General features: G+C 53.0%; 1 protein-coding gene, 1 long non-coding RNA gene and 4 other non-coding genes across 24 annotated transcripts in view; 4 read left to right on the top strand and 2 right to left on the bottom strand.

The window, feature by feature from the left end:
* LOC144580747 (uncharacterized) overlaps positions 1 to 3,270 on the bottom strand; it is a 164,258-nt gene extending 160,988 nt beyond the window's left edge. For all 18 annotated transcript variants that reach the window (XR_013530856.1, XR_013530866.1, XR_013530858.1 and 15 more), the window contains exon 1: positions 3,179 to 3,270. This is a non-coding gene — a long non-coding RNA (uncharacterized LOC144580747). The remainder of the gene's footprint in view (positions 1 to 3,178) is intronic.
* Positions 3,271 to 3,512: 242 nt separating this feature from the next.
* Positions 3,513 to 19,982, top strand: LOC100399913 (uncharacterized). 2 transcript variants are annotated; one of them, XR_008478631.2, is made up of 5 exons: positions 3,513 to 3,600; positions 6,253 to 6,419; positions 10,453 to 10,491; positions 12,983 to 13,008; positions 13,305 to 19,982. It is a non-coding gene; the product is annotated as an uncharacterized LOC100399913 (transcript). The 2 variants fall into 2 exon arrangements; XR_004738284.3 differs by having other exon boundaries at positions 12,983 to 19,982.
* On the top strand, positions 10,296 to 10,386 carry LOC118150378 (small nucleolar RNA SNORD88). Its single transcript, XR_004738485.1, has one exon. It is a non-coding gene; the product is annotated as a small nucleolar RNA SNORD88 (small nucleolar RNA).
* On the top strand, positions 12,811 to 12,901 carry LOC118150379 (small nucleolar RNA SNORD88). The gene has a single exon (XR_004738486.1). It is a non-coding gene; the product is annotated as a small nucleolar RNA SNORD88 (small nucleolar RNA).
* LOC118150380 (small nucleolar RNA SNORD88) lies at positions 13,212 to 13,282 on the top strand. The gene has a single exon (XR_004738487.1). It is a non-coding gene; the product is annotated as a small nucleolar RNA SNORD88 (small nucleolar RNA).
* On the bottom strand, positions 16,898 to 22,138 carry ACP4 (acid phosphatase 4). Its single transcript, XM_035286297.3, has 11 exons — positions 22,031 to 22,138; positions 21,858 to 21,962; positions 21,696 to 21,782; positions 20,790 to 20,936; positions 20,470 to 20,568; positions 20,304 to 20,399; positions 18,170 to 18,302; positions 18,017 to 18,099; positions 17,470 to 17,594; positions 17,088 to 17,266; positions 16,898 to 17,013 (listed from the first exon to the last, which is right to left on the bottom strand). Exons 1-11 carry the CDS (start codon positions 22,136 to 22,138, stop codon positions 16,898 to 16,900), a joined length of 1,278 nt encoding a protein of 425 aa, XP_035142188.1.
* Positions 22,139 to 23,124: the final 986 nt, after the last annotated feature.

Raw genomic sequence — 23,124 nt, 5'->3', positions numbered from 1 at the left:
AATATCCTTACTATCACTCCCAGACACCTTCAACAGCATCCTCAAAGTTACCCAAGACAACTCAGTAACCTCAGTCATCTCCAAAGTCACCCTACTTCTGCTGCAGTCTTTCCTCGTCATCACCCAAGGTCCCCTGGTGGCCCCATTCAACATGCCGAGAACCTCCCCAGACATCCTAATGTCACCTCTTGTTCACACCTCGGAGCACTCCCCCCAAAACACACACAGATTTGTATACGAGAAAAACTTTCAAATCAAACACTCTAACACCAACGTGCCCAAAAGCTTAGCTCCAGTTTACGATGGATATTTATCCAACTTATATTTCCAGCAGAAGAGAGTTTCGGCTGTTTCTGAGGACTACATGTCCTCCTTTTAGCCTTTTTTCTACTTCGTCTACTTTCCAATTGGGCAAAACTGTTTTAGCCAAATAAGCTAAGACCTCATCTGCTTTGTTTCTGGCAAACTGCACATCTCTAACACCCAACAAGAAAGAGAAAGGACCATCATATATACAGAACAGCAACAGCACTCTCGGGATTTGGGGAAATATCAGACCCTGTGGTTTTTTTTCTGTTTTTGTTTTGTTTTGTTCGTAGAGATGGCGTCTCGCTATGTTAGACAGGGTTGTCTCAAACTCTTGAGCTCAAGCAATCCTCCTTCCTTGGCCTCTCAAAGTGCTGAGACTACACGTGTGAGCCACTGTGACCAGCCAGTCCCCTTAGTTCTTTCTGTTAATTGAAGAGTCAAGAAGCAGAGGTCAGGGAGAAGGCACCGGGCCAAAAACCGAGACTTTGAATGGAGAATTTGGTCTGCCCAGAACAACAGCCTGACATCTCTTGGTGACACCCTCCACCCAACTCACACAACAGTGCTTGAGGGATTCTCCTGACATATTCTGCCCTCTGGGCCACAGAGATAATCATGTGATTCTGCCTGAGCCAATCACAGTACCCCATGCCACAGACCCTGCAATTCGCCCAAAGATGGACACGTGACCAAAGCCAACCAATCAGACTCTGCCCCAGGGCTTTTTATTAGGAAGCTGTCAGGAAAGAGCACTCTCCTCGAGGATTATAAGCCTGAAGCTGCCTAAGTCTTGGACCCAGCCTCGTGGAGCGAGTAAAACTAAGAAGAAAAACAGACAAGAGAAAGAACATTGAAATGACACTCAAGTCCCTGGCTCTCATCATCCTAGAGAGTAGCCACTCTGTGGCTTAGAATAAGTGGACATTTGCAGCTTACCTCCCCACCATGCCTTTCACCTCCTGCCCATTGCCCTTCTCAGCCCCAGTTATAAGCCAGTCAACAAGCTGTACTGCACTGGCCATATAATTGGCTCAGGGTGCTCATGTGCCCCAAGCCACACAGGACTCTTGCAAAAACTGTTGACAACTTTTTTCTACTGGATTCAGTAATCATTACCAATTCTGCCAAGTTGCTAACAGCTCTGCCAGTTTTTTCTCTGTCTGCTCTCAGATCCATTCCCCACCCTGCCCTGTTCTGCATTGCAAGGACCACATTTCCCAGCCTCCTTTGCTCACCATCTTATCACTGTGTTTGGCTAATGGGAGGCACTGGCAGAAGACTGGCTCTGGGAGGAGAGGACAAGCCAGGGTGTTTATGGCCCTCTCTATCTCTGCATGTGGTGGGTCTTCGGTAGTAGTTGTATCTATTCCCTGATTCTAGCCACCACTGAGCAATCCAACCATGGGCCTATGCCTTCCAGAGGGTTCCAGCTTCTGGACTGTAGTAATACCACCTCCTCCCATTGTCCTCCCGGCTGAGTAGCAGCATCCTGTAGTTCCTAACTCCCTGGTTTGCTTCACTATTTCCTATTAGCTTCTCAGCTCTTCCATCACCCATGAACCAATTCCCTGTATTTACTTCCTTCTGAAGAACCTGGAATGATTTACTTTTCTAACTGGATTCTGACTTGCGGCTACATAAAGCCTTGAGAATGAAGCCAATCCACGTAGCCAAGAAACAGTAATATATGATACTATCACTTTGGCCTCTGAATCCAGCCATGCCTGAAGACATTCCTACCCCTACCATTTCTCACCCAGGGGATCCCATAAAGGAGCCTCTAGCTAGTTCAAGTTAGTTCACCCAAGCTAGTACAACTGGTTTTCTCAAGCTAGTTCAAATTAAGGCATGGTGGCTCACGCCTGTAATCCCAGCACTTTGGGAGGCCGAGGCAGGTGGATCACCTGAGATCAGGAGTTCAAGATCAGCCTGGCCAACATGATGAAACCCCATCTCTACTAAAAATACAAAAATTAGCTGGGCACGGTGGCGGGCATCTGTAATCCCAGCTACATGGGAGGCTGAGGCTGGAGAATCGCTTGAACCCAGGAAGCGGAGGTTGGAGTGACCTGAGGTTGCGCCACTGCACTGCAGCCTGGGTGACAGAGCAAGACTCCATCTGAAAAAATACAAAGTAGTAATAATAATAATAAAGTTCACACTAAATTTTTCACAGTGGAACTCCTAGAAAGTGTGTTTGGAGTAGAGAAGTTTCATTTTTTTATTTTCAAAATAATCAGATAAGTGGAAAGACTCTCCTAAGATCTCCAACCCTATCAAGAATGCACTCCCACGGGCCTTAAACCATCACAACTGGGGGTATGCCCCACAGGCCTCCCCCAACCCCAGTAGTCCTAGCTCCCAACCCCCTCTTCTCCCAAACATGGGAATTGTGACCCCAGCCCCTCCTCTCAGAGACCCAGGAGTCCAGGCTCCCCCCTCCTCCCTCAGACACAGGAGTCCAAGCCCCCAGACCCCTCCTCCCTCAGATCCAGGAGTCCAGGCACCCAGCACCTCCTCCCTCAGACCCAGGAGTCCAGGTTCCCAGTCCCTCCTCCCTCAGACCCAGGAGTCCAGACTCCCCGTCCCTCCTCCCTCGGACCCAGGTGTGCGAGCCCCAGCCCCTCCTCCCTAAGACCCAAGCGCACGAGCCCCGGACAATCCTCCCATAGACCCAGGAGTCCAGAACCCCAGGCCCCACTTCCCCAGACCTAAGGACCCTCCTTTCCGTCTTTGCGTTACTGCTCTAGCCCGGCCTCTCGCCCTATAGGCTCCGCCTCTAATTCTGAGCCACTTTGGCTCTTTCCCAGAACCGCCCCCTGTCAATCTCCGCACTGGAGTCGCCTCCCGCCCCGCGGCGGGGACTTACTTTGAAAGCCGGCCCTTCGGCCCGGGCCCCGCCTCTGCAGCCTCCGCTCAAGCCCCCGCCGCGCAGTCACAGCAGTTTCTCTCTCGGGCAGCACCGCCCTCGGGGTCCTTTCTCTGCACGGCCCATCTTAGGTGCTGTCTTCAGAGTTGCCGGACGCGGGTGACAAGACAATCGTTTCCAACATATCCTTCTCCCTTTTTGTCAGCCCCAGAGACAACGCCTCTTCTTCGCTTTTTCAGGAAGATATTAGCGGGAGCATGTAATAATCCTAAGCACTAAAGCGGAGTTTCCCACACAGGCGCGTGTATTGGACGCCTCGGGCGGAGCGCGGGCTGGCGCCGAGGACCAACCTTGACAGCGGCGCGCACTATAAAGCGGCGCGTGCTGCGACCCAAGCACGCTTTGGGGAGAGAAATGCTGTGGTGAGTTTCTTTGTCTCGATCTGTGTGGCTGGGCGTTGGGATGAAGGACGCACTTGTCCTGAAGGTCTCGAGACTGCAACGGTAGTAGTCATATAGTTGCGTGGGCAGCGTCAAGGCCTTTGCAAGGACCCACAGAGCGCGCTCCGGGGCGAGTCTAGGAGTTGCCTGCGGGGATGGTGGTGGCTATTAGGGGCGCTTGGGAGCCAGTGATTCCTGCAGCTGGAGCGAGCAGGGATGCCGGGGAGGACTTTCCTCCGTCTGTCCCGCGGCGGGTCTAGCCCCTTTCGCTGCCCGCACGCCGCGGGCCTCCGCCATCTTGTCCGTTTGATTAGGGGAGAGCGGTGGGCGCGGGGAGAGGTGACATTCAGTTATTTCCGAGGTTTTCCACCCCCGTGCAACCTACAGATGCTTCCTGAGGAGTTGGCCCTTGTTTTTAAAGTTCTGGACGGCTGGCATTTTTGTGCAACCTAGAACAAAGACTAGGGGAGGCGGTGTTCGGGTGGGTTCCGTAGGGACAAAGACGGGGTATCGAGTTAGCAAGGAAGTGGCAGTCGGGTTTTTTTTTTGAGAATCACGTAGGAGTGGACATAGAAGAAAGCACACGCGGCCTTTGCTTACTTGTAGGAGTCATTCTTACCGTGCCACGTGCGAGAGTTTTGTTGACATTAGTTTTTTGCTTAGGTCCTTTAAGGTCTTGAACATCGGTTTCCTGGACAAGCTGCCCCAGGAAACCCCGCGATGCAGCCGACCCTTACCCTGAATGCTCTGCAGCTGCATTCCTAAACTTATCTAGGCGCCACAGCAAGGTTGCCAGACATGCTACGTTAAGCAAACCCTAATTCCACCCATCTGGGCAGAACAGGGGAAGTCATGGGAAACGTGAACAAACCTTAGTTACACATTCTTGTAAATTCCTGTTTTTCATTTAACTGCCAGCATAAAAGTCACAGGATGACTCCTCTTTAACCCTGCCGATTTTCTTTCTGCTCGACATCATCATGATGGAGGACCATGATGTTCTGCTCCTGCTCTGGCTCTAACCCTTCCCCTCTCCCCCAACCACCCTGCTTCTGAGTCTTGAGTCCTCCCCGTCTCCACCCCTTACCCGCTCTGGAGCCCAACATGCCCAGCAACCATCTCCCTTGCTTCCCCTCCCAGAGATAGCAGGGGCCAAAGGGATTGTCCGTGTCCGTGTCTGCTTCTCCCTCTCAGAGCTCTCCCAGATTGAAAAACGTCTGGGGTCCTCCAATCCTGATACTTACATCAGATAATTTAAATAACTCACCCAGTCTTATGAACTGGGCGTGATCTCTATATTATCCTCTCTTCTGTCCTCCTTCCGGAATAGAAGGAAGGAGTGTGGCTACAGCCCAGGCACATGCTGAAGATCTTCATTGGCAAGATCCTAGATCCTACTAAGCCCTTAGAAGTCGAAGATCTTCATTGGCAAGATCCTAGATCCTGCTAAGCCCTTAGGAGTCGCTGCTATCACCCTCCCACCACCACCCAAGAGCCTTCCTGGGAGTACCAATCCACAGACCCTGCCTGGCTGGGCATCTCTAACTATGTGATCACTTGCCTCATTGCAGGCCTTAACAAAGCTGCCCATAAGGCTGTAAAGTTTGAAAACCTCAAAGAAATTTCCCAAAAAGCAGATGAAAACCCTGCCCAATTCCTTTCCCACCTTACAGAGGCTCTCCAAAAAAATATGCCTGTGTCGACCCTGCCTCCCCAGAAGGAATTATTCTTAATACCCATTTGATCTCCCAATCTGCCCCTGACATCTGACACAAAAGGTTGAGGATGATCCTCAAATCCCACAGGAAGACCTCCTTAACCTGGCTTTCAAAGTCTTCAATAACAAGGATTGTCAGGAAAAGCAGCAAAGGAGAAAGGACTTAGAGAGTGACTGTATAAATTGGTTCTGAGTAATGCATAAACAAGGAAAGAAACTGCAGAAGGCCTCTTCACGCCTCATGTTCCAGTGCAGGGTAACCTAGGCTCTGTTACCATGAACGTTGTGCTCAAGGATGTAAAACCCCTTCATAGCACTGTGATATAGACAGATTTGTAGGCTCCTTGTAAGGTCCATGTACATAGATAATAAGCTAAAAGATAACCACATGTTCTTGTTTTGTGAAACTCCTGAAACTGCCACCGTTATCAGTCGTTAGAATGACACACCAGTTCCAGCGCACTGATTCACTCCACCATCACTCCACCCTTACCCTGTAGATCAAACTGATTATAATCAAAGCTTGGGGCCTTCATTGTCTCCTCCAGTAATGAGTGATGGCCCCCTGGTCCCACTTTCTCTCTTGATCTGTCTTTTTCTCATTCCTTTGTCGCCCCTGAACTCAGGGTACCTGTGAGTGTGATGGGCTGGTTCCCTAAAAAGGATGAGCAAAATAGATTCAGTAAAGCCCGAAGAAAGCATGCAAAATACCAGCTTCTTGCAGCAGCTATCCATCAACCTAACCATAGTACCCCAGGGCACAAAAGACTCCAGAGCAGTAACCCTCCTTGGCCTTGTTTTAAGTGCAGCAATGAAAGCCCCGGGGCATGAGCATGTCTTAACCCACAAGTGCCGAAAAGCCCTTGCTTGGTCTGCCAGCAGACAGGCCACTGAAAGTCTGACTGTTCTCTCAACAGAATAGCCTGCCTCCCAAAGCTACCACCCTTCAGGAAGACGGAAAGTGAAGACTTGCTTGTACTCCCACACCTCCTTGGCCTAGCTGCTGAAGACTAACGAGGCCCGGGGCCCTGGCACCATCTGCTATCAACTGCATTGGAGCCCTGGGTACCTTTACTAGTATCAGGTAAGCCAGTCTCTCTCTTAAGCGGTACTGGGGCCTCCTACTCTGCTTTGCCTGAATTCTCAGGACCAATTCATCCCTCTCGGGTCTCAGTTGTGGGGGTTGACTGACTCATCTCGCGCCCACGCGCCACCAGATCTCTTGTTCCCTATTTGATACCATTTTCTCACCCTCATTCCTAATCATGCCTTGTTGTCCTACATTGTCCCATCCTAGGCAGGGACCTTCTAACCAAATTCACAGCTTCCATCACCTGTTCCCCACAACCAGATTCCTCCTCTCCACTACTGCGCTAGCTCTTGACCCCTCTCCCCGGTATCCACTCCCCATTTCTCTTGTTAATCTAACAGTTTGGGATATTCCCACCCCTTCCCTAGCAGCTCACCATGATCCCATCAAAATCCAGCTAAAAGAGCCCTCCAAATTTCCTAACATCCCCAGTATTCTGTCTCACTAACTCATCAAGGCTTACAGCCCACTGTAAACAAACTCCTCATGCATGGTCTTCTTAGACCAACCCGTTCTCCATATAGTACCCCCATCCTTCCTTTCAAAAAAGCAGACGGTTGTTATAGACTAGTCCAAGATCTCCAGGCTGTCAATCAGGTAGTCTTTCCCATCCATCCAGTAGTTCCCAGCCCTTATACACTCCTTTCCCTTACGTCTTGCAACACAACCCACTACACTGCCATCAATCTAAAAGATGCCTTTTTCACTGTTTCCGGAAATCCTGACTCCCAGAATCTTTTTGCTCTCACCAGTACTGACCCTGAACCCTCTAGTCACAACTTACTTGGACAGTCCTCCCTCTCGTCTTTAGAGATAGTCCCCACTTCTTTGGACAAGCTCTAGCTCAGGACCTCACCTCCCTAAACCTTTCCCCTAGCCAGCTCCTTCAGTATGTAGATGATCTCCTCCTCTGTAGACCCTCCCTAGAGGAGTCACCATTACCCTCCTAAACTTCCTTGCTAGGAAAGGATGTAGAGTTGTCTCCTGCTCTGAGACACAACTCTCCACCCCAACCATGATTTACTTAGGGGTCCAACTTTTCCCTGGGGCCAGAGCCATGACCCCGGCACGGGCAGCATTAACAGAGAGCCTACCTCCACCCTCCCCTAAGAATGAAATCCTTTCTTTTTTAGGACTAGCAGGTTTCTTCAGAATATGGATTCCCAATTTTGCCCTCCCAGCTCACCCTCTCTGTGAAGCAGCCAAAGGCCCTCTAAATGAGCCCCTACACCCTTCACACAATGTAATCCCAAGCTTCCACAAACTGAAATCACCCTTGTCACTGCTCCTGCTCTATCTTTGCCTGACATCTCTCAGCTGTTCACTCTCTACATAGCTGAAAACCATGGAATAGCCTTGGCATCCTTGGCTAACAAAAAGGAAGTGCTCCCTCCTTCACTCCCAGAGCTTACCTCTCTAAACTAGACAGCACTGCCCCAGGGTGGCTGATCTGCCTCAGCTCTAGCAGCAGCTGCCACCCTAGCCTCAGAAAGCAAAAAACTAACATTCAATCAAGACACCCGTTCACAGCCCACATAATCTACAGGATCTCCTCTCCTCCCAAGCACTGAGTACCCTTTCCCCTTCCCCTTTCTTGAAAACCCTGAGTTCCACCTCTCCAGAAGTGCTCCCCTCAAACCTGCATCTCTGCTCCCAGTATCATCTTCTCCTCCCACCCATTCCTGTACCAAAATCCTTGATCACCTACAGCCTCTTTTCCCTAATATCTCCCATGAACCTCTCCCTAATTCTGATGACCAGTTATTTATAGATGGCTGCTCTTCCAAGTTAGTCGGCTCCCATAGAATTGCTAGGTATGCACTTGTCACTCTTGACCAAGTAATTGAAGCTAAACGCTTACCCTCTGGAACCTCCTCCCAAAAGGCATAACTCATGGTTCTCACCAGGGCCCTAACCCTTTCCAAAGGCAAACGCGTCACCAAATATGCCTATCACATTCTTAATATCTGTGCTGTCATCTGGCAAGAAAGAGGGCTTCTTACTGCCAAAGGGACCCCCATCACTAATGGCCCCCTTATTTACCAACTCCTTCAGGCTGCACACCTCCCAGTTAAAGCAGGAGTTACACATTGTTGAGGACATCAAACAGGATCAGATGAAAATTCAAGAGGGAACAGAAAGGCCGACCAGGCAGCAAAAAAAGCCTCCCTTTCTCCTACCCCTGCCCCTCTTGTCATTACCCCTACAGTCCAACCCCCGTATTCTCCCCCTGAAAAGCCTTCACTGCTACAAGGAACCTCTTTCCAGGGAAACTGGATAGTCAAAGATCAAAAACTCATCCTCCCTCAAGAGTGAGCCACAGAAATTCTAACATCTCTTTACCCATCCTTCCATATCTGTGCATGCCCCCGTACCTCCTCCTTCACCCTTACTTCTCTTCCCCCCCATATTTACCTCACTCAAGGATATAACCTCAAACTGTCATATATGCTCTGTCACTTCCTCTCAGGGGGCCCTCTGCTGTCCTCCTTTCACTACACATCAGCACAGAGGAACACTCCCAGGGGAAGCCAACAAATAGACTTTACCCACATGCCTCCTGTCGAGAAAATGAAGTTTCTTCTTACTCTTACAGACACCTCTGGGTGGGTAGAAGCATTTCCCACCTCAGAAAAAGCTGCAGAAGTCTCCCCAATCCTTTTAACAGTAATCATCCCTAGATTTGGTCTTCTGCGCTCCAGTCAGACAACGGCCCTAGCTTCACCTCCCAAATCGCCCAACAAGTCTCAGTCCCTCGGCATCCAGTGGCGCCTCCATATCCCACACCGACCCCAGTCATTAGGAAAAGTTGAAAGGCCAAATGGGATCCTTAAAACTCAGTTAACCAAACTCACTCTTGAAGTCCAGCAACCCCGGCCCTCCCTTCTGCTCATACTCCTAGCCTGCATCGGAGCCAGCCCAAAAGCATCCTCCTTCCTCAGCCCATTTGAGTTAATGTATGGACTCCCTTTTCTCCTGCAAAACAGGCCCCTTCTAACTCAGCTAGGAGAGTACCTCCCAACATTTGGAGCTAAATGGACACACCCATCCCTCTCCACGCCTGATAACTATGTCATCATTCTGAGAGCATTACTCGGCATCTGGCCTCTCCACGTGGGTTCTGCACACCCACCTCTGCATACCGCACCCAGATCTACACATGGCACAAAACTATGCACTCAATCCCAGCCCGCCACCGAAAAGACCTCGCCAAAACTTGCCCAGTAGCAGCCTGCCCCGTACGTCCCCAGCCAGCCCACTTACCAGTAGTCCCACCTGTCTATCAATAGCACCTCACCCCGTCTGCGCTCTGTCTCCCTATAACCAATGAAGTTGTCTTTGCTTTGTTTCCCTAGTAACCAATCAATTACCTCCACTCCCTATAAAACCCTATGCCTGAGAAGTCAGACGCGACTTCTCTGGCCCCTTCCCGGACCATAGAACCTCGCCTGGGAGCTGAATAAATTGGCTTTTCATTTTTCTTATACTGGCCTCAGTTTCCTCATTTTAACTCGGCAATATACTTTACACCTTCCTCCTCCCTTCTCTCAGTAAATTCATCCAGGGGATTTGTGTCTTGGCAGCTTTCGTTGTTTATGGGTTACCAGCAGGTATAGCCAGTGCTACAGAAATCTGCAAAGGGTAGGGGGTGGATACCGGGGACATCTTTATGTAGTGCATTTGGGGTCCTACCCATCCCATGAGGACAGTACCCTGAGGGCTTGTGACATGGGAGGTTGGGGCATCTTTGTGTCTCCATGAGCAAAACTGGTCCTTCTTACCTCTGGATGGGTTTTGCGTTTCCTACACTTTAAGCTTGGCCTCTGTCCCTGAAGGTAAGTCACCTCAGGCCTGGTTGTAGAGGGGCTGGGGCTCCCATGATGTCCAGCACTGGGCTCTGATCACCCCTGAGGACACAGTGCACCCCAGGACCTTTGACACCTGGGGGTCTGAGGGGCCCCAGTTTTAATGGCTCATGGACCTGCAGACTGTTTCCTTCCCCAGCCTCACTGTCTTTCTGTTACAGGTGTAGCTTCCAGCTGAGGACCATCCACTGCCCAGCAAGGTAAGAACCTTACTCCTGCTCCTTGATTCACCTGGTTTGAAATGTCTCACTGTCTAGGTTTGAAATATCTCACCGTACCTCTGGGGACTGATTTGTGTGCCAACGATTGTACTCAGGGTTTACATACAAAAGCCATGTCAGGCTGGGCGTGGTGGCTCACACCTGTAATCCTAGCACTTTGGGAGGCCGAGGTGGGTGGATCACCTGAGGTCAGGAGTTAAGACCAGCCTGGCCAACATTGTGAAAACTCATCTCTATGAAAAATACAAAAATTAGCTGGACATGGTGGGTACATAACTCTAATTCCAGCTACTCAGGAAGCTGAGGCAGGAGAATCTCTTGAATCCGGGAGGTGGAGGTTGCAGTGAGCTGAGATCGTGACATTGCACTCCAGCTTGGGCAACAAGAATGAAATTCCATCTCAAAAAAAAAAAATTCTCATAGCTGTGGAAAACGAGGCAGGCAGGCAGGCCTGGATCCAAATCCCAGCTCCTATTCACAGGCTTGGACACATTCTCCAGGCCACCGCTCCTGCGCCTCACTGCTCTGTCTGTGGAACAGGCACCCAGCAGATGGCCCAGGGCAGTAGTGCTTTCTGTCTTCCAAAGGTAGGGCTTCAATAAGAGGAGGAATGCATGGACTGAAGGAAAAAGGCATTTGTTTCAGGGGAAAGGACTAATCAGAAACATGTCAAAACTCAGCAGTGGCAAACAGTGACTCAGGTGATCCTGTCACATCCGCATCATGGGTTTTGTAGGCTGAATGCGATGCGTTAAGCAAAGCTTAGCCCCAGTGTTTATATATAAACTGATACAATTCAAGGAATCCTTATTTTCACAATAAAAATTAACAGGAGTTATCAGAATTGTTTCAGAGAGCAAAGTCATTAGAAAAGTGTTGGGGTGTGGTGTCTTTTACTGGAAAAGAAGTGTTTGGCCGGGCGCGGTGGCTCACACCTGTAGTCCCAGCACTTTGGGAGGCCGAGGCGGGTGGATCACGAGGTCAAGAGATCGAGACCATCTGGTCAACAAGGTGAAACCCCGCCTCTACTAAAAATACAAAAATTAGCTGGGCATGGTGGTGCGCGCCTGCAGTCCCAGCTACTCGGGAGGCTGAGGCAGAAGAATTGCTTGAACACAGAAGGCGGAGGTTGCCGTGAGCCGAGATTGTGCCATTGCACTCCAGTCTAGGTAACAACAGTGAAACTCTGTCTCAAAAAACAAAACAAAACAAAACATGTTCTCAGCTCTGGGAGGATTTTCATTTGTTTCTTAGATTTCAGGAGCTGGGAGAACAGTGGCCACAGTAAAAGAGAACTGAAGTGTGTTCTTTGGGTTCTTAGAGTTTTCACCTGTTTTTGTCAAGGAAGCTGAGGAGGGTTGGCTGGGATTTCAGCTCTCCTGAGTATCTTTCTGAGGGTCCTGTGCTCTTAATCCTCTGTGGGATAGTGAATGGGGCTGAGCATTTATCATGGCTGGCTTCGAGGGGACATAAGGAGTGGGGTGGGTGCCAGTTGGGTAGGGATGTGAGAGAGGTGAGAGGAGCGATCTGGCACGGGATAGGAAAGACGGGACGTGTAGCCTCTGGATTCTAGACCAGCGCTCTCCATAGGACCGTCCAGATGGAAATGTTCTGCGCCTTGTCTAGTCTGGCTGCCACTGGCCACAGGTGGCTCTTGGACCTGGCGTGTGGCCAGTTTGTGACTGGGAGCTGGGTTTTTAATTCTTCTTGGTTAGTTTAAACAAGGTCCCCCTCTTTGGACAGCACATTTCTATGTAAAATGGAGCTTTTAGTGTTTCTGTCGCTGTTAAACAGCAGCTGGCACTGAAGGAGCACCCACAGTGTTGCTGTTTGCAGAGAATCAACTGAACAGATCCTGCCAGGGTCCCAGTGAGAGGCAACTGCCTCTTCCCCATGTCACAGAAGGTTCTGGTGAAGTCAGAGCAGCTTGGAAGAGCTGGGTCAGGGCAGCAGACCTGAGATGCAGGCAGAGGCAATGGAGGGGTGTCCCGTTAGGGCACAGAAGGCCCAAGCAGAAGGGTTTGACCTCATGCTCTCACTGAACCCCACAGATACGCCTGTCTACAGGCATCTCTAGTCCCATGTTCCAGAGAAACACCGCTGGGGGGTGGTGAGGTCAGTGGGCTTAGATCATACAAGGAGCCACACCCAGGCTGAGCGGGATCGGGGGTGGCCTGGCACCCCCAGGACCAAGTATCATTCACTTTGTTGCTTGATCTCTCCGCACTCTTCTGCTATGTCCCCCTCAGGACGGCAGGTAGCCCTGGAACCTGCATCAGGAGGGGGCTGAGGGCACCAGGGCCTCCATGATGTCTAGCACTGGGCTCCGATTGCCACTGAGGACATGGTGCCCCCTGGGACCTTTGACACCCAGGGGTCTGAGAGGCTCTGGCTCTAGGGAGGGATGAGGGGGTATCTTGGTTGCCCTGTACCCCACTGACCTCCCTTCTCTCTGCCCTCCTGCCTCCAGGTGCTGAAGGTCCTGACCATCACTTGGTAAGAACGGAGGGGGCTGCCTGTTATTCGTGGTGATGGAGAAGGCAGACATAGACAGGTGCCCAGCAAGTGCTGAGCCATGTTCTGCCCTAAGCACTGGGCTCATTAACCTTAGTAACCCTGTTGTGGGCAGGTTGGGATGGGGTTTGGGGCTGGGTTGCAGAGAGATGTCCCATGTCAGGGTTCTTGAAAGGGCTGCACTTGGGGCCCCATGATGTCCAGCACTGGGCTCCGACTGCCCCAGAGGACACGGTGCCCCTCCCCTCAGTGCCTTTTCTGTGTCCTTCACCTGACAGCGTCCCTCCAGGCTCTCTGCTGCTTCCTGCCTAGGCGTGGCTGCAGCCATGACTAGGAATGTGCTGGCGTCCACCCACCTGGGCTGGGGCTGGTTCTGCTCGTGCTGCAGGACACTGAGCTCCTGGCTCTCTCGGCACTTGGGGCAGAACTGCAGCCAGCTCTCCTGGGTCCTGCCAGCATACAGCTGGGAGCCCTGTCTTCTGCCTCAGCTCTTGAGGGCTCCTCCTGCTGCTGGGTGAACTGATCCAACCTGACAATGGTGTCATCTTCAGCTACCACTGCAAGGCCCTGAAGGCAATAGTGGCACAGCAGTGCCTACCTGGCTTCTGATAGCCTGGTGACAACTGGGAGACCTCCCTGCACTTTGAGGCCACTGAGCTGCCATTCCAGCCCCAACCCACCATGGACAGGGGCATCCAGCTTCCTCTCCCCTCCTTGTCCTCTGCTCCTGAGCCAGTGATGCCCAAGGACATGCCTGTTACCCAGGGCCTGCACCAGTGCCTGCTGGTCAAGGGTATGATGGTGCTGGAGGCTGTCCTGGAGATCCAGACCATCACCAACAGCAAGCTCATCTCTATTGTGCCAGGGCCAGCCAGGCCACCAAGCTCACGCTAGGACCCAACCCAGTGCACCAGGACCTGGCTGCTGAGCCGAGAGCCCAGGAGAAGGTGGATAAGCTGGGGATGGAGCCACCACTCCCCGCCTATTCTGACCAGACCTGTGGGAAGTAGCTGCCCATGCACCACAGCCAGCCCTGGGCCTGGCTCTGGAGGACAGACACCACCCGGCCTGGTGCTCCAGGGGTAAAGCAGGGAGGCTGGGTTCTGGGGGAGCTGCTCCTGGTGTGAGCTGCAATCAGGAAGCACGGGACATGGTAGGGGAGGCAAAAAGCCTTGGCCACTACCCTCCCTGTGTAGCCCTTCAGTGTCCCTTGAGCAAGCCACAGCCTGACACCATGTTCAAGGGCCCCAGAAGCGAAGGGTGTCTGCCCAAACCCTCCCCTGTGGGTGTCACTGGCCAAACATCATGAGGGGAGCAGGCCTTGTGAGTAGACACCATGAGTCCCTGGGGGGAGTGATCACGTGCCATGTTACATTTCTGCCCAGGCAGCAGGGTAGGTGGGCACAATGGGTGCCTACCTCTGTCATATGGGTCCCCAAAGCACTCCAGGCCAAGCAGGGAGATCCCACGCCCATGATGAAAGCCTCTTCAAGCTTTTCCTCAGTTTTCGTAAGGTTCGTTTTGTTTGTTGCCCAGGCCCAAGTGCAGTGATGTGACCTCAGCTCACTGCAGTCTCCACCTCCTCGGTTTAAGTGATTCTCCTGTCTCAGCCTCCGGAGTACCTGGGATTACAGGCACCCGATACCACACCCGGTTAATTTTCTATTTTTAGTGGAGACAAGGTTTCACCAATGTTGTCTAGGCTGGTCTTAAACTTCTGACCTCAGGTGATTCACCCCCCTCAGCCTCTCATAGTGCTGGGATTACAGGCAAACATGCTTTGGCTATGGGCAGCCGGTCCCTTCTGATAGGTCTGGTTTCACTGTGTGGCTTGCCTGGTCTGAGTTCTGAGTCTGAATTTAGGGTGTGTTGGGGCCAGGATCACAGGTGACAGTTCTGTGAGGGCGCACCAAGCCCTGGCAGTTCTGGCTTCATAGCTGGGGTCTTGGGCACACAGGCCCATTAAACAACAGACATATACCATTCCCAGCTGTAGTGCTTAACACTGGGCTCGGGTGGTGCGCTGGGTCTATGGCGGGGCAAGGGGGATGCATACAGGCCCTTTCAGCAGGCTGCTGGGAAAGGGGTGGCACTTGCCACCAGGTGGGAGCTGCCTACAACCACAGGTAGCCCTTCCTGGCACTTTGGGTTTTCATGAACCTGCAAGGAAGCAGCCAGGCTTCCTCCCAGGGCCAGAAAGCATGACGGACCTTCATTCCTTAGGGTTTCTGGGGTCATAGTCCCTGGCATCTACTTGGGGGGCCCTGTGACCACCCAGTGCCTCTAGGGAATGCCGGGCAGGGCAGTGAGGGAGATCTGGGGGCCCCCTAGGGGTGAGTGTGTGACAGGCTGCCTTCAGGACCCTGGGAAGAAATGGGCCAGGGGAGTATGCAGGTAGCCCTGGTGTGGTGAAGAGGTAGTCGCAGCTTCCACCCCCAGCCTTTCTGGACCCTGTGCCTTGTTTAGGTCCTGGTTGCTGCGAGTGGCTTTGAACCTCCTACTGCCCCATCTGATAGGGACCAAGTGGCTGTTCCTGAGTGTCCACTGCACCTGGGCCCCACACAAGTGCCCTGGTTAGTGCCACATAACCGTGGGTGTGGGGCAAGGCCTGGGAGGGGCTGGCACTGCCCCAGGCCACACTAGAGGACAGCCTCCCCTCCTGGGGCCAGGGGCTTAAACAGCCACGGTGCAGGTGGTCCGCAGTGGCTGCTGCTGCATGAGTGGGTGTGGGGTAACTCATCAGCATCTGATAAATGCAGTGGTGAATGTGTGGCCTGTGCGACAGTTGGGACCTGAGAGCTATTTTATTTGACCTAAATTTAAATGGCCTCATATGGTCATGGATACAGTACTGGCCTATGCCTCCACATCACTTGCAGCACAAGTCATGGCTCACAGCCCAGAGTGTCACTGGTTTTCCCTGCTCTTTGCTGGCCTCCAGGAAGTTAATTTTGGGAGTTGCAGAGTCCGTAGGGTTAGAGTCGTGGTTCTGCCAAATGAGACACTGAGAGGCTTGTCACTTGCCCAGAGTCACACAGCCTTAAAATTGGCGCCAGCTGTGAAACCAGACTTAGAATCGTGCACCTTTCCGAGCTCTCTGCTGCCAGGTCCCCTTCACACCACCCGGGTTCATGGTTGCATTGAGAGCTAGTCAGGGTCACCAACCAGACTTGAGGGTCAAACTCCTGTGAGCCCAATCTCTGCAGAGCATGTGGCCCACGTTGAGGCTCACTGAGCAAGCTCTTGCCACAAGAGCTGCATGGAAGTGCATACAGGGCCCACCATGTCCTCAGATACCCACCTGCACCCATGCTTGTATGGAAACATGCATAAACAAGCCAGCTGAACGCTGAGGCTCACACCTGTAATCGAGTGCTTTGGGAGGAGGGGGCTTGCCTGAGCCAGGAATTTGAGACCAGCCTGACCAAAATACGGAGAAAACAAATTTAGCCGGGCATGATGTATACCTATAGAGGCTGAAACAGGATCACTTGAGACCAGCTCAAAGCTGCAGTGAGCTATGCTCATGCCGCTGTATTCCAGCCTGGGCCACAAACCCTGTTTCTACCAAAACAAGTGCCATGCAGGCATACCTGCCTGTACATATTCCCACTTAGATATGTGCACATTTGTGCTTGAATGTGTGCCACAGACAAACCACCTGTGCATGCACTAAGTGCAGAGACTTCATGCACATGATGTGAACTCATGCCACAGACATGCACACACACTGGTTTTCAGGCCAGAGAACCCACCCAGCCCTCGGTCCCCATGCACACAGGCGCACAGTAAGTCACAGAAGTCAGAGCAGTGAGTGAGCACACGTTGGGGTCCAGTGTCAGCTGGGGATAGGGAAGTCCTGCTTTCTGACTCACACAGGCCCCCCAAAGGCCCGCAGGCATCCTGGTCTCCAGGCCAGCAGGCCCAGCCCCAGGCTGAGCACCACCAGCACAGCCACAGCTCCTGCCAGCACGGGCACCACTGGGGCTGCAGGGAGAGCATGGGTGTGAGTTCCAGGACTTGGGACCCTCCACTCCCACCCCAGCACAGAGCACTGTTACCTGGGGGGATGGCAGCCTCATAGGGGCCATGGCAGGAGACCCCATGGGCTGGAGGCCGGGCCGGAGCGGTCAGCTGGTGGAAGCGGCCTAGTGGACAGGGGACCGGACATCCAGGGAGGCTGAGAGGCAGGGGCAGGTGGGCAGAGTTGTTACGGTAGAAGAGAGAGACGGTGACATTCCTGGAGAGAGAGGACACAGTGGCACCTCCTCCCTTTCCCTGTTAATTGACCTTAAAACAGAGAAAGGGCTCCTGATTCCCTCCTGTCTTCATCCCAGAACCATCCCACACAATTCCCAGCCGGCCATGCCCTCTGCCTTGCATTTTACCCCTTGCTTTGAGGGTTCTTTCCCACCCATCTCCCTGGAACCACCCGGTCCTCACCCTCCATCTTCGTCAGGATCCCCCAGGCGCCTCCGGAACTCAAAGCCAAGGCAGGCAGCATACGGAGGGGTGTGTCCATCATAGAGACCCAGGGCCCCCTGGAGGGCCAGCAGGGTGCTGTCATGCTGCAGATGGACCCAAGGGCTGAGATGGCACTTATCTGGAGGTCTCCTTTCCCCTGAACACTAGGCTTGTGCATCCAGATGTCCCCAGGCTTCTTAGAACCAACTCCCCAAACCTGCTCCTCCCTCATCCTGAAGGCGGTGCCATCAGTTACAGGCGGTCATTTAATAAAGATAACTCAAATAGACGCACAATATGATTGGACTAAGCAGCCTGTCCTTCCAGAGGGGCACTCCACAACATCACCTCCCTCTCTCCAGACTCTGTACTTCTAATGATGTAGTCCAAGAGTAGGGTTTGGAGATACTGGTTACCCAAGGCAGTGGGCTGAGGTCCGTTGGGAGCACAGACTTCCTCACCCAAATTACTGTCATCCTCCTCCCTATGCCTCAGTGCTACATGGCACTGCTTCCCAAGGACTCACAGCTGAGTACATGACCATCTTGAGGGGCAGCCCCAGTCGCTGGACCCGGGAGAAGTTTGCAAGGATAGCATTCAACAGGATTCCTGAGGGTGGGGAAAAAGAGCTTGGAATTCCCAGAGGAAGGCACCCCAGCCTCCCAGCCGCACACCTTACCTCCTGTCAGCTGGGCCTTTTCTGCTGCCCGAGGTGGGCCCACGTGGGCGCCAATATCCAAAGCTGAGATCTGGGCAAGAGTCCGCAGGACATCTGCGGAGGCCCAGGCTGGTAGGGGAAGACCATGGGCTTGCTGTGGGGAGGCAAGGGGGAGGACAGAGATGGACCATCCTGAGCCCTCGAATTCGCCTCTGGTCCCCCAGGCCTGTGCTGCCCCCTGCTCTTCTGAGTCCCCCATGGGCTGAATCTGGCTGGGAAATCATTTGAACAGCAGTGATTATTTTTATTTTTTAAATTGGAACCTTGCTCCATCACCCAGGCTGGAGTGAATTGGTGCGATCTTGGCTCACCACAACCTTTGCCTCCTGAGTAGCTGGGATTACAGGTGCCTGCTACCATGTCCAGCTAATTTTTGTATTTTTAGTAGAGACCGTTTTACCATGTTGATCAGACTGGTCTCGAACTCCTGACCTCAGGTAATCTTTCTGCCTTGGCCTCCCAAAGTGCTGGGATTACAGGTGTGAGCCACCGTGCCCAGCCAACCGTGATTATTGATAATAGACATTGTCATTACACAGCCCAGAAGGCTTTATCTGAAACTCTTGGAGCCAGAGGGGTTTCACAACTCAGACATTCTGGACTTTAGAAAGGTCTGATGGTGCTGATACCACACAGCGGGGAACACACACAGCAAGGGCTGGGGCAGCCCCCTTAGTCACACACATCGCTGCTTTCACCCTGCAATTCGGAACATTCCTATGAGCTGGAGCGAGCAGACCAGCAAGAGTACTAGCTGGGTGTGGCAGCTCACGCCTTTACTCCCAGCACTTGGGGAAGCTGAGGTGGGAGGATTGTTTGAGCCTAGGAGTTCTGGGCAACGTAGGGAGACCTCATCTCTGCACACACAAAAAAAATTTTGGCTGGATGCGGTGGCTCACACCTGTAATCCCAACACTGAGAGACTTGAGGTGCGTAGATCACCTGAGGTCAGCAGTTAAAGACCAGCCTGACCAATGTGGATAAGCTCCGTCTCTATTAAAAATACAAAATTAGTTGGGCATGGTGGCACATGCCTGTAATCCCAGCTACTCAGGAGGCTGAGGCAGGAGAATCGCTTAAACCTGGGAAGCGAGATTGCTGTGAGCCGAGACTGTGCCATTGCACTTTAGCCTGGGCAACAAGAGCGAGACTTCATCTAAAAAAAAAAGTAGTGTTGTTTTTTAATTAGCCAGGCATGGTGGTGTGCACCTGAGGCAGGAGCATTCCTTTAGCCAGAGAGATGGAGGCTGCAGTGAGCTACGATAGTGCCACTGCATTTTACCCTGGGTGAGAGAGTGAGACCCTGTCTCAAGAAAGAAAGGGAAAAAAAGGAAGGAAGAAGGGAGGGAGGGAGCATTGCATCACTGCAGGTCAGCTCCCGCTGCCCAGGTTTTAGGTTTTGTGGGAAGTAAAGTTCCTTTTTAAAGTTTCCTTTCTTGTTAAAGAATAAGCATGCTAATAGCTTTGTTAAGCCCTATCCTATGTAGCTGTTAGACATGCCATGCTTACAGGCACGTAGTACGTTCTGTTTCCTTATACTCTAACCAAAATATCTGTGTACCTGTTTAGAAAAGGTTTATTAGCCAGTCGGGTTTTCGTTTAGATTGTGAGGTCTGGCTCCAGCTCACGGAGATCAGACACAGCAGTAAGGACAACCCCAAATGTTTAAGGGATAAATGTGTGTGTTTTCCTTTGTTTTCTGTACTCCCGTGGCAGGATGGCTAGTAAGAGTACCCTTCCTGCCATCCAGGAAGTAAAAATTGCGTTGTTGAAAGACCTTTGTCACCAAGCATCTATTTCCAAGAGTTTTCTGATTGCAGGACTGTGGGGAGGAATTGCCAAATGTGTAGCCTCAAACCCTGGTGAGGCCCTCACTCTGTGCCAGGCACTATTGAAAGCACAGTGCGTGGATTAACCCATTTGAATGCTCACAGCATCCTCGAGATGTGTTCCAGTGTTGCCATCCTCCCTGCGCAGATGGGGAAACCGAGGCACAGGGTTAAATAAATGCCTAAGGGAACACAGCTAGCAAGTAGCAAGCTGGGATTTGAAACAGGTATCCTTGACCCCTTGGTTGGGAAGGGGCAGAGCTCACCTGGCACATCAGCGTATCCAGAACCTTCCATGCCCTGCGCAGCGGCTCTCCAACCAGTGACAGCCCCGTGAAGTTCTCCAGGCGAGTCAGGAAGCCCTAGATGCACGGGGCTGGGTGAGCCTCGGCCTGTCCCCAGCTCCCCGCCCCCGGCCACCATCCGGCTCACCGTCCAGCCCTCCAGGGCCTCCTGGTACTCGGGGGCCTCAGTAGCCTCCCGCAGTAGCTCATGATACCGTGGACAGCTGCGCATGGGGAATCTCAGCAGCTGGGGAAAACTGAGGCTCAGAGAGGACAGCCACATGCCTTAGGTCTCACAGCCAGTCCGGTGGGCCCTCAGCCGCCATGTCTATCGCAGTCACTCCCAGGTCCAGAAGAGCAGCACAGGCTGGGACTCAGCTGGTCTCACTCCAGCCAGACCCAGAGCCACTCCATCTCCCTCTCTCTCCACCCACTCCCTCCCTCACCACACCCGGTCTGGCCCCTGACCTTGTCCTCAGCCACAGGCACCGTGTGCACTGGGATTGGCCTCCATTGGGCTTCGGGGCTCCCTGGAGCAGCCTCGGGAAACAGTCCAGCCAGATTGGCCTGGGCACTCTCCAGCGTGCGGTCAAAGTCTGTGCTGCGAACATACACCTGGGGCCGGGTGGGGAGAGGGCTCATGGGGGGTCGTGGTCAGAGTCAGAGGTCAGCTGTGGTGCAAATCAGCCTCAGATTCCGTTTGGGGTAGGGGTCAGACATTGGCAGTCATGTGGCCTTTGATGCTGGAAGTTGGAATCAAGGGTCCAGAGGTCAGTGTCAGGAGCAGTTGGGTTGGGCATCCTAAGCTGGACAGCCATGTTGGATTTTGGGGGTTGAGTCAATGAGGGTCAAAAAGGGAGATGAGAATCAGTGGAGGCCGGAGGTTAGAGGTCAAGTTTAGGAGGGCAGCTTGGAGGACTTGGGGTCAGTGTTCATTCATGTTCAACAGCTGTTAGGAAGACTGATTCCAACTGGGGGATGTCAGAAGACAGGAAAGGTAGGTCAGAATTGACAAAGTGTAGAGGTCCAAGGTTAGACATCAGGAGAGCAAGTTAAATCAACAAGGGTTGAAGATGGAAACCAAGTTTGGGATCAAATGTCAGAGGTCAGGTCTGGCTGGAGTCAGTGGGACTCAGAAAACAGGTGGAGGCCGGAGAATGAAGTCAGGAGTCAGAGCTCAAGATGTGGCAGGGTTGAGATGGGGTCAGAAGGCAGGGTGCGCTATCGGTGTACTGGGGGTCAGAGGTTAGAGGTAGAGTGCAGGGCAGGTTGATGGAGCTCAAAGTCCAGAGGTGGAGGCCCAAAAAGCGTTGGAGTTAGTGGAGGTCAAAGGTGGGAGGTCAGCGTGCCAGGTGGAGGTCACTGTGGCAGTACCTCCTCCCGCCGGTACTTGGGACTCAAGAAGGCCTCGTAGCGGCTCCTCAGGAAGCGGCCCAGCTCCAGCTGCTGGCGGACACCCTCCTGGGGACAGAACAGCCTCAGCCAACCCCTCCCCACCCCTCCCACCCTCACCCTCACCCCCCACCCACTTCTCACCCTGGTCAGCTGGCCCAGGCCTCGTGGCCACAGGGTGGAGGCCGCCTCCTTGTGTGGGTCCGTAGGATAGGAGGCCAGTGGTGCCCGGTCGCCGTGGCGGAACACCTGGGGACAGGACCGGTCAGGGCTAGCCCTGGGGGAGCTGAGGGCCGCCTGGGGCGGGGGTGCCTCACCAGAGCCACAAACACCAGGGGTCCTTCTGGCAGGGCCCGGGGTGGCAGCAGCAGCAGGAGCAGCAGGAGAGATGCAGCAGGGTGGCCCCAAAACCCCAGCCCGGCCATTTCCACCCGGCCCAGACGCTGAGCTCAGCCCACTGTCTGGGCCGCAGCCCTGCCTGTCCCAGCACTGCACTCAGCACCCCCATTATAGCAGGCCCTGGCACGCTCCCCCAGGGCTGCCGATCCCGCTCCTCCTGCGCCTCCGCCAGCCTTGGATTAACCCATTTCATCTTCACCACAGCCCCAGGAGGGATTAATATGCTTATCACCACCCCCATTGTGCCAATGGGGAAACTGAGGCACAGATGGGTTCAGGAACTTGTCTGAGAAAACACAGATTTCTCAAAGCTGCGATTTGAACCCAGGTGCTTTAACTTGGATGGAGACTGAAAGACAACCCCACCGGCACCCCACATTGTTCGTCTCAGCAACAGCCTCAACGCCTCGAGTTACAGAGGAGTAACCATGTGCTTGATTTTCTGTACTTTGATGCTTTGACATGGGGGCCTTGCCAATTATAGAAGGACTGCCCCTCCCAGGGTTACCACTTCCTAGAAAGTCATGACCGGTCCAGGAGCATACCTCTCTGTGCAAACCAGCCAACCCAGAGCCCACACCCCAACCACCCGAGCCACCATCCACCTGCCCTGATCACCCAGGGCAGGGTAATGGACAACTCAGGATAGCCTCAGTGCCCAGAGCCTGCTGAATGGCTCAGCCAGCCACTCCTTAACACCTGTATCCCACAGAAAACACACGGAAGATGCTTGCCTGTGGTCTGCCTCCTGGGCACCCCTGGTGCCTCCTCATGCAGTCCCTGTGACATGCCCCCTCCTCTGGGGAAACTGTGAGTATGACAAGTCACCTTTTATTTTTATTTTTGTTTTTTGTTTTGAGACGGAGTTTTGCTCTTGTTACCCAGGCTGGAGTGCAATGGTGCGATCTCGGCTCACCGCAACCTCCGCCTCCTGGGTTCAGGCAATTCTCCTGCCTCAGCCTCCCGAGTAGCTGGAACTACAGGCACACGCCACCGTGCCCAGCTAATTTTT

The sequence above is a fragment of the Callithrix jacchus genome, chromosome 22, assembly GCF_049354715.1.
Source record: "Callithrix jacchus isolate 240 chromosome 22, calJac240_pri, whole genome shotgun sequence".
Classification (NCBI taxonomy): domain Eukaryota; kingdom Metazoa; phylum Chordata; class Mammalia; order Primates; family Cebidae; genus Callithrix; species Callithrix jacchus.
This window is presented reverse-complemented; position numbering and strand designations above follow the sequence as displayed.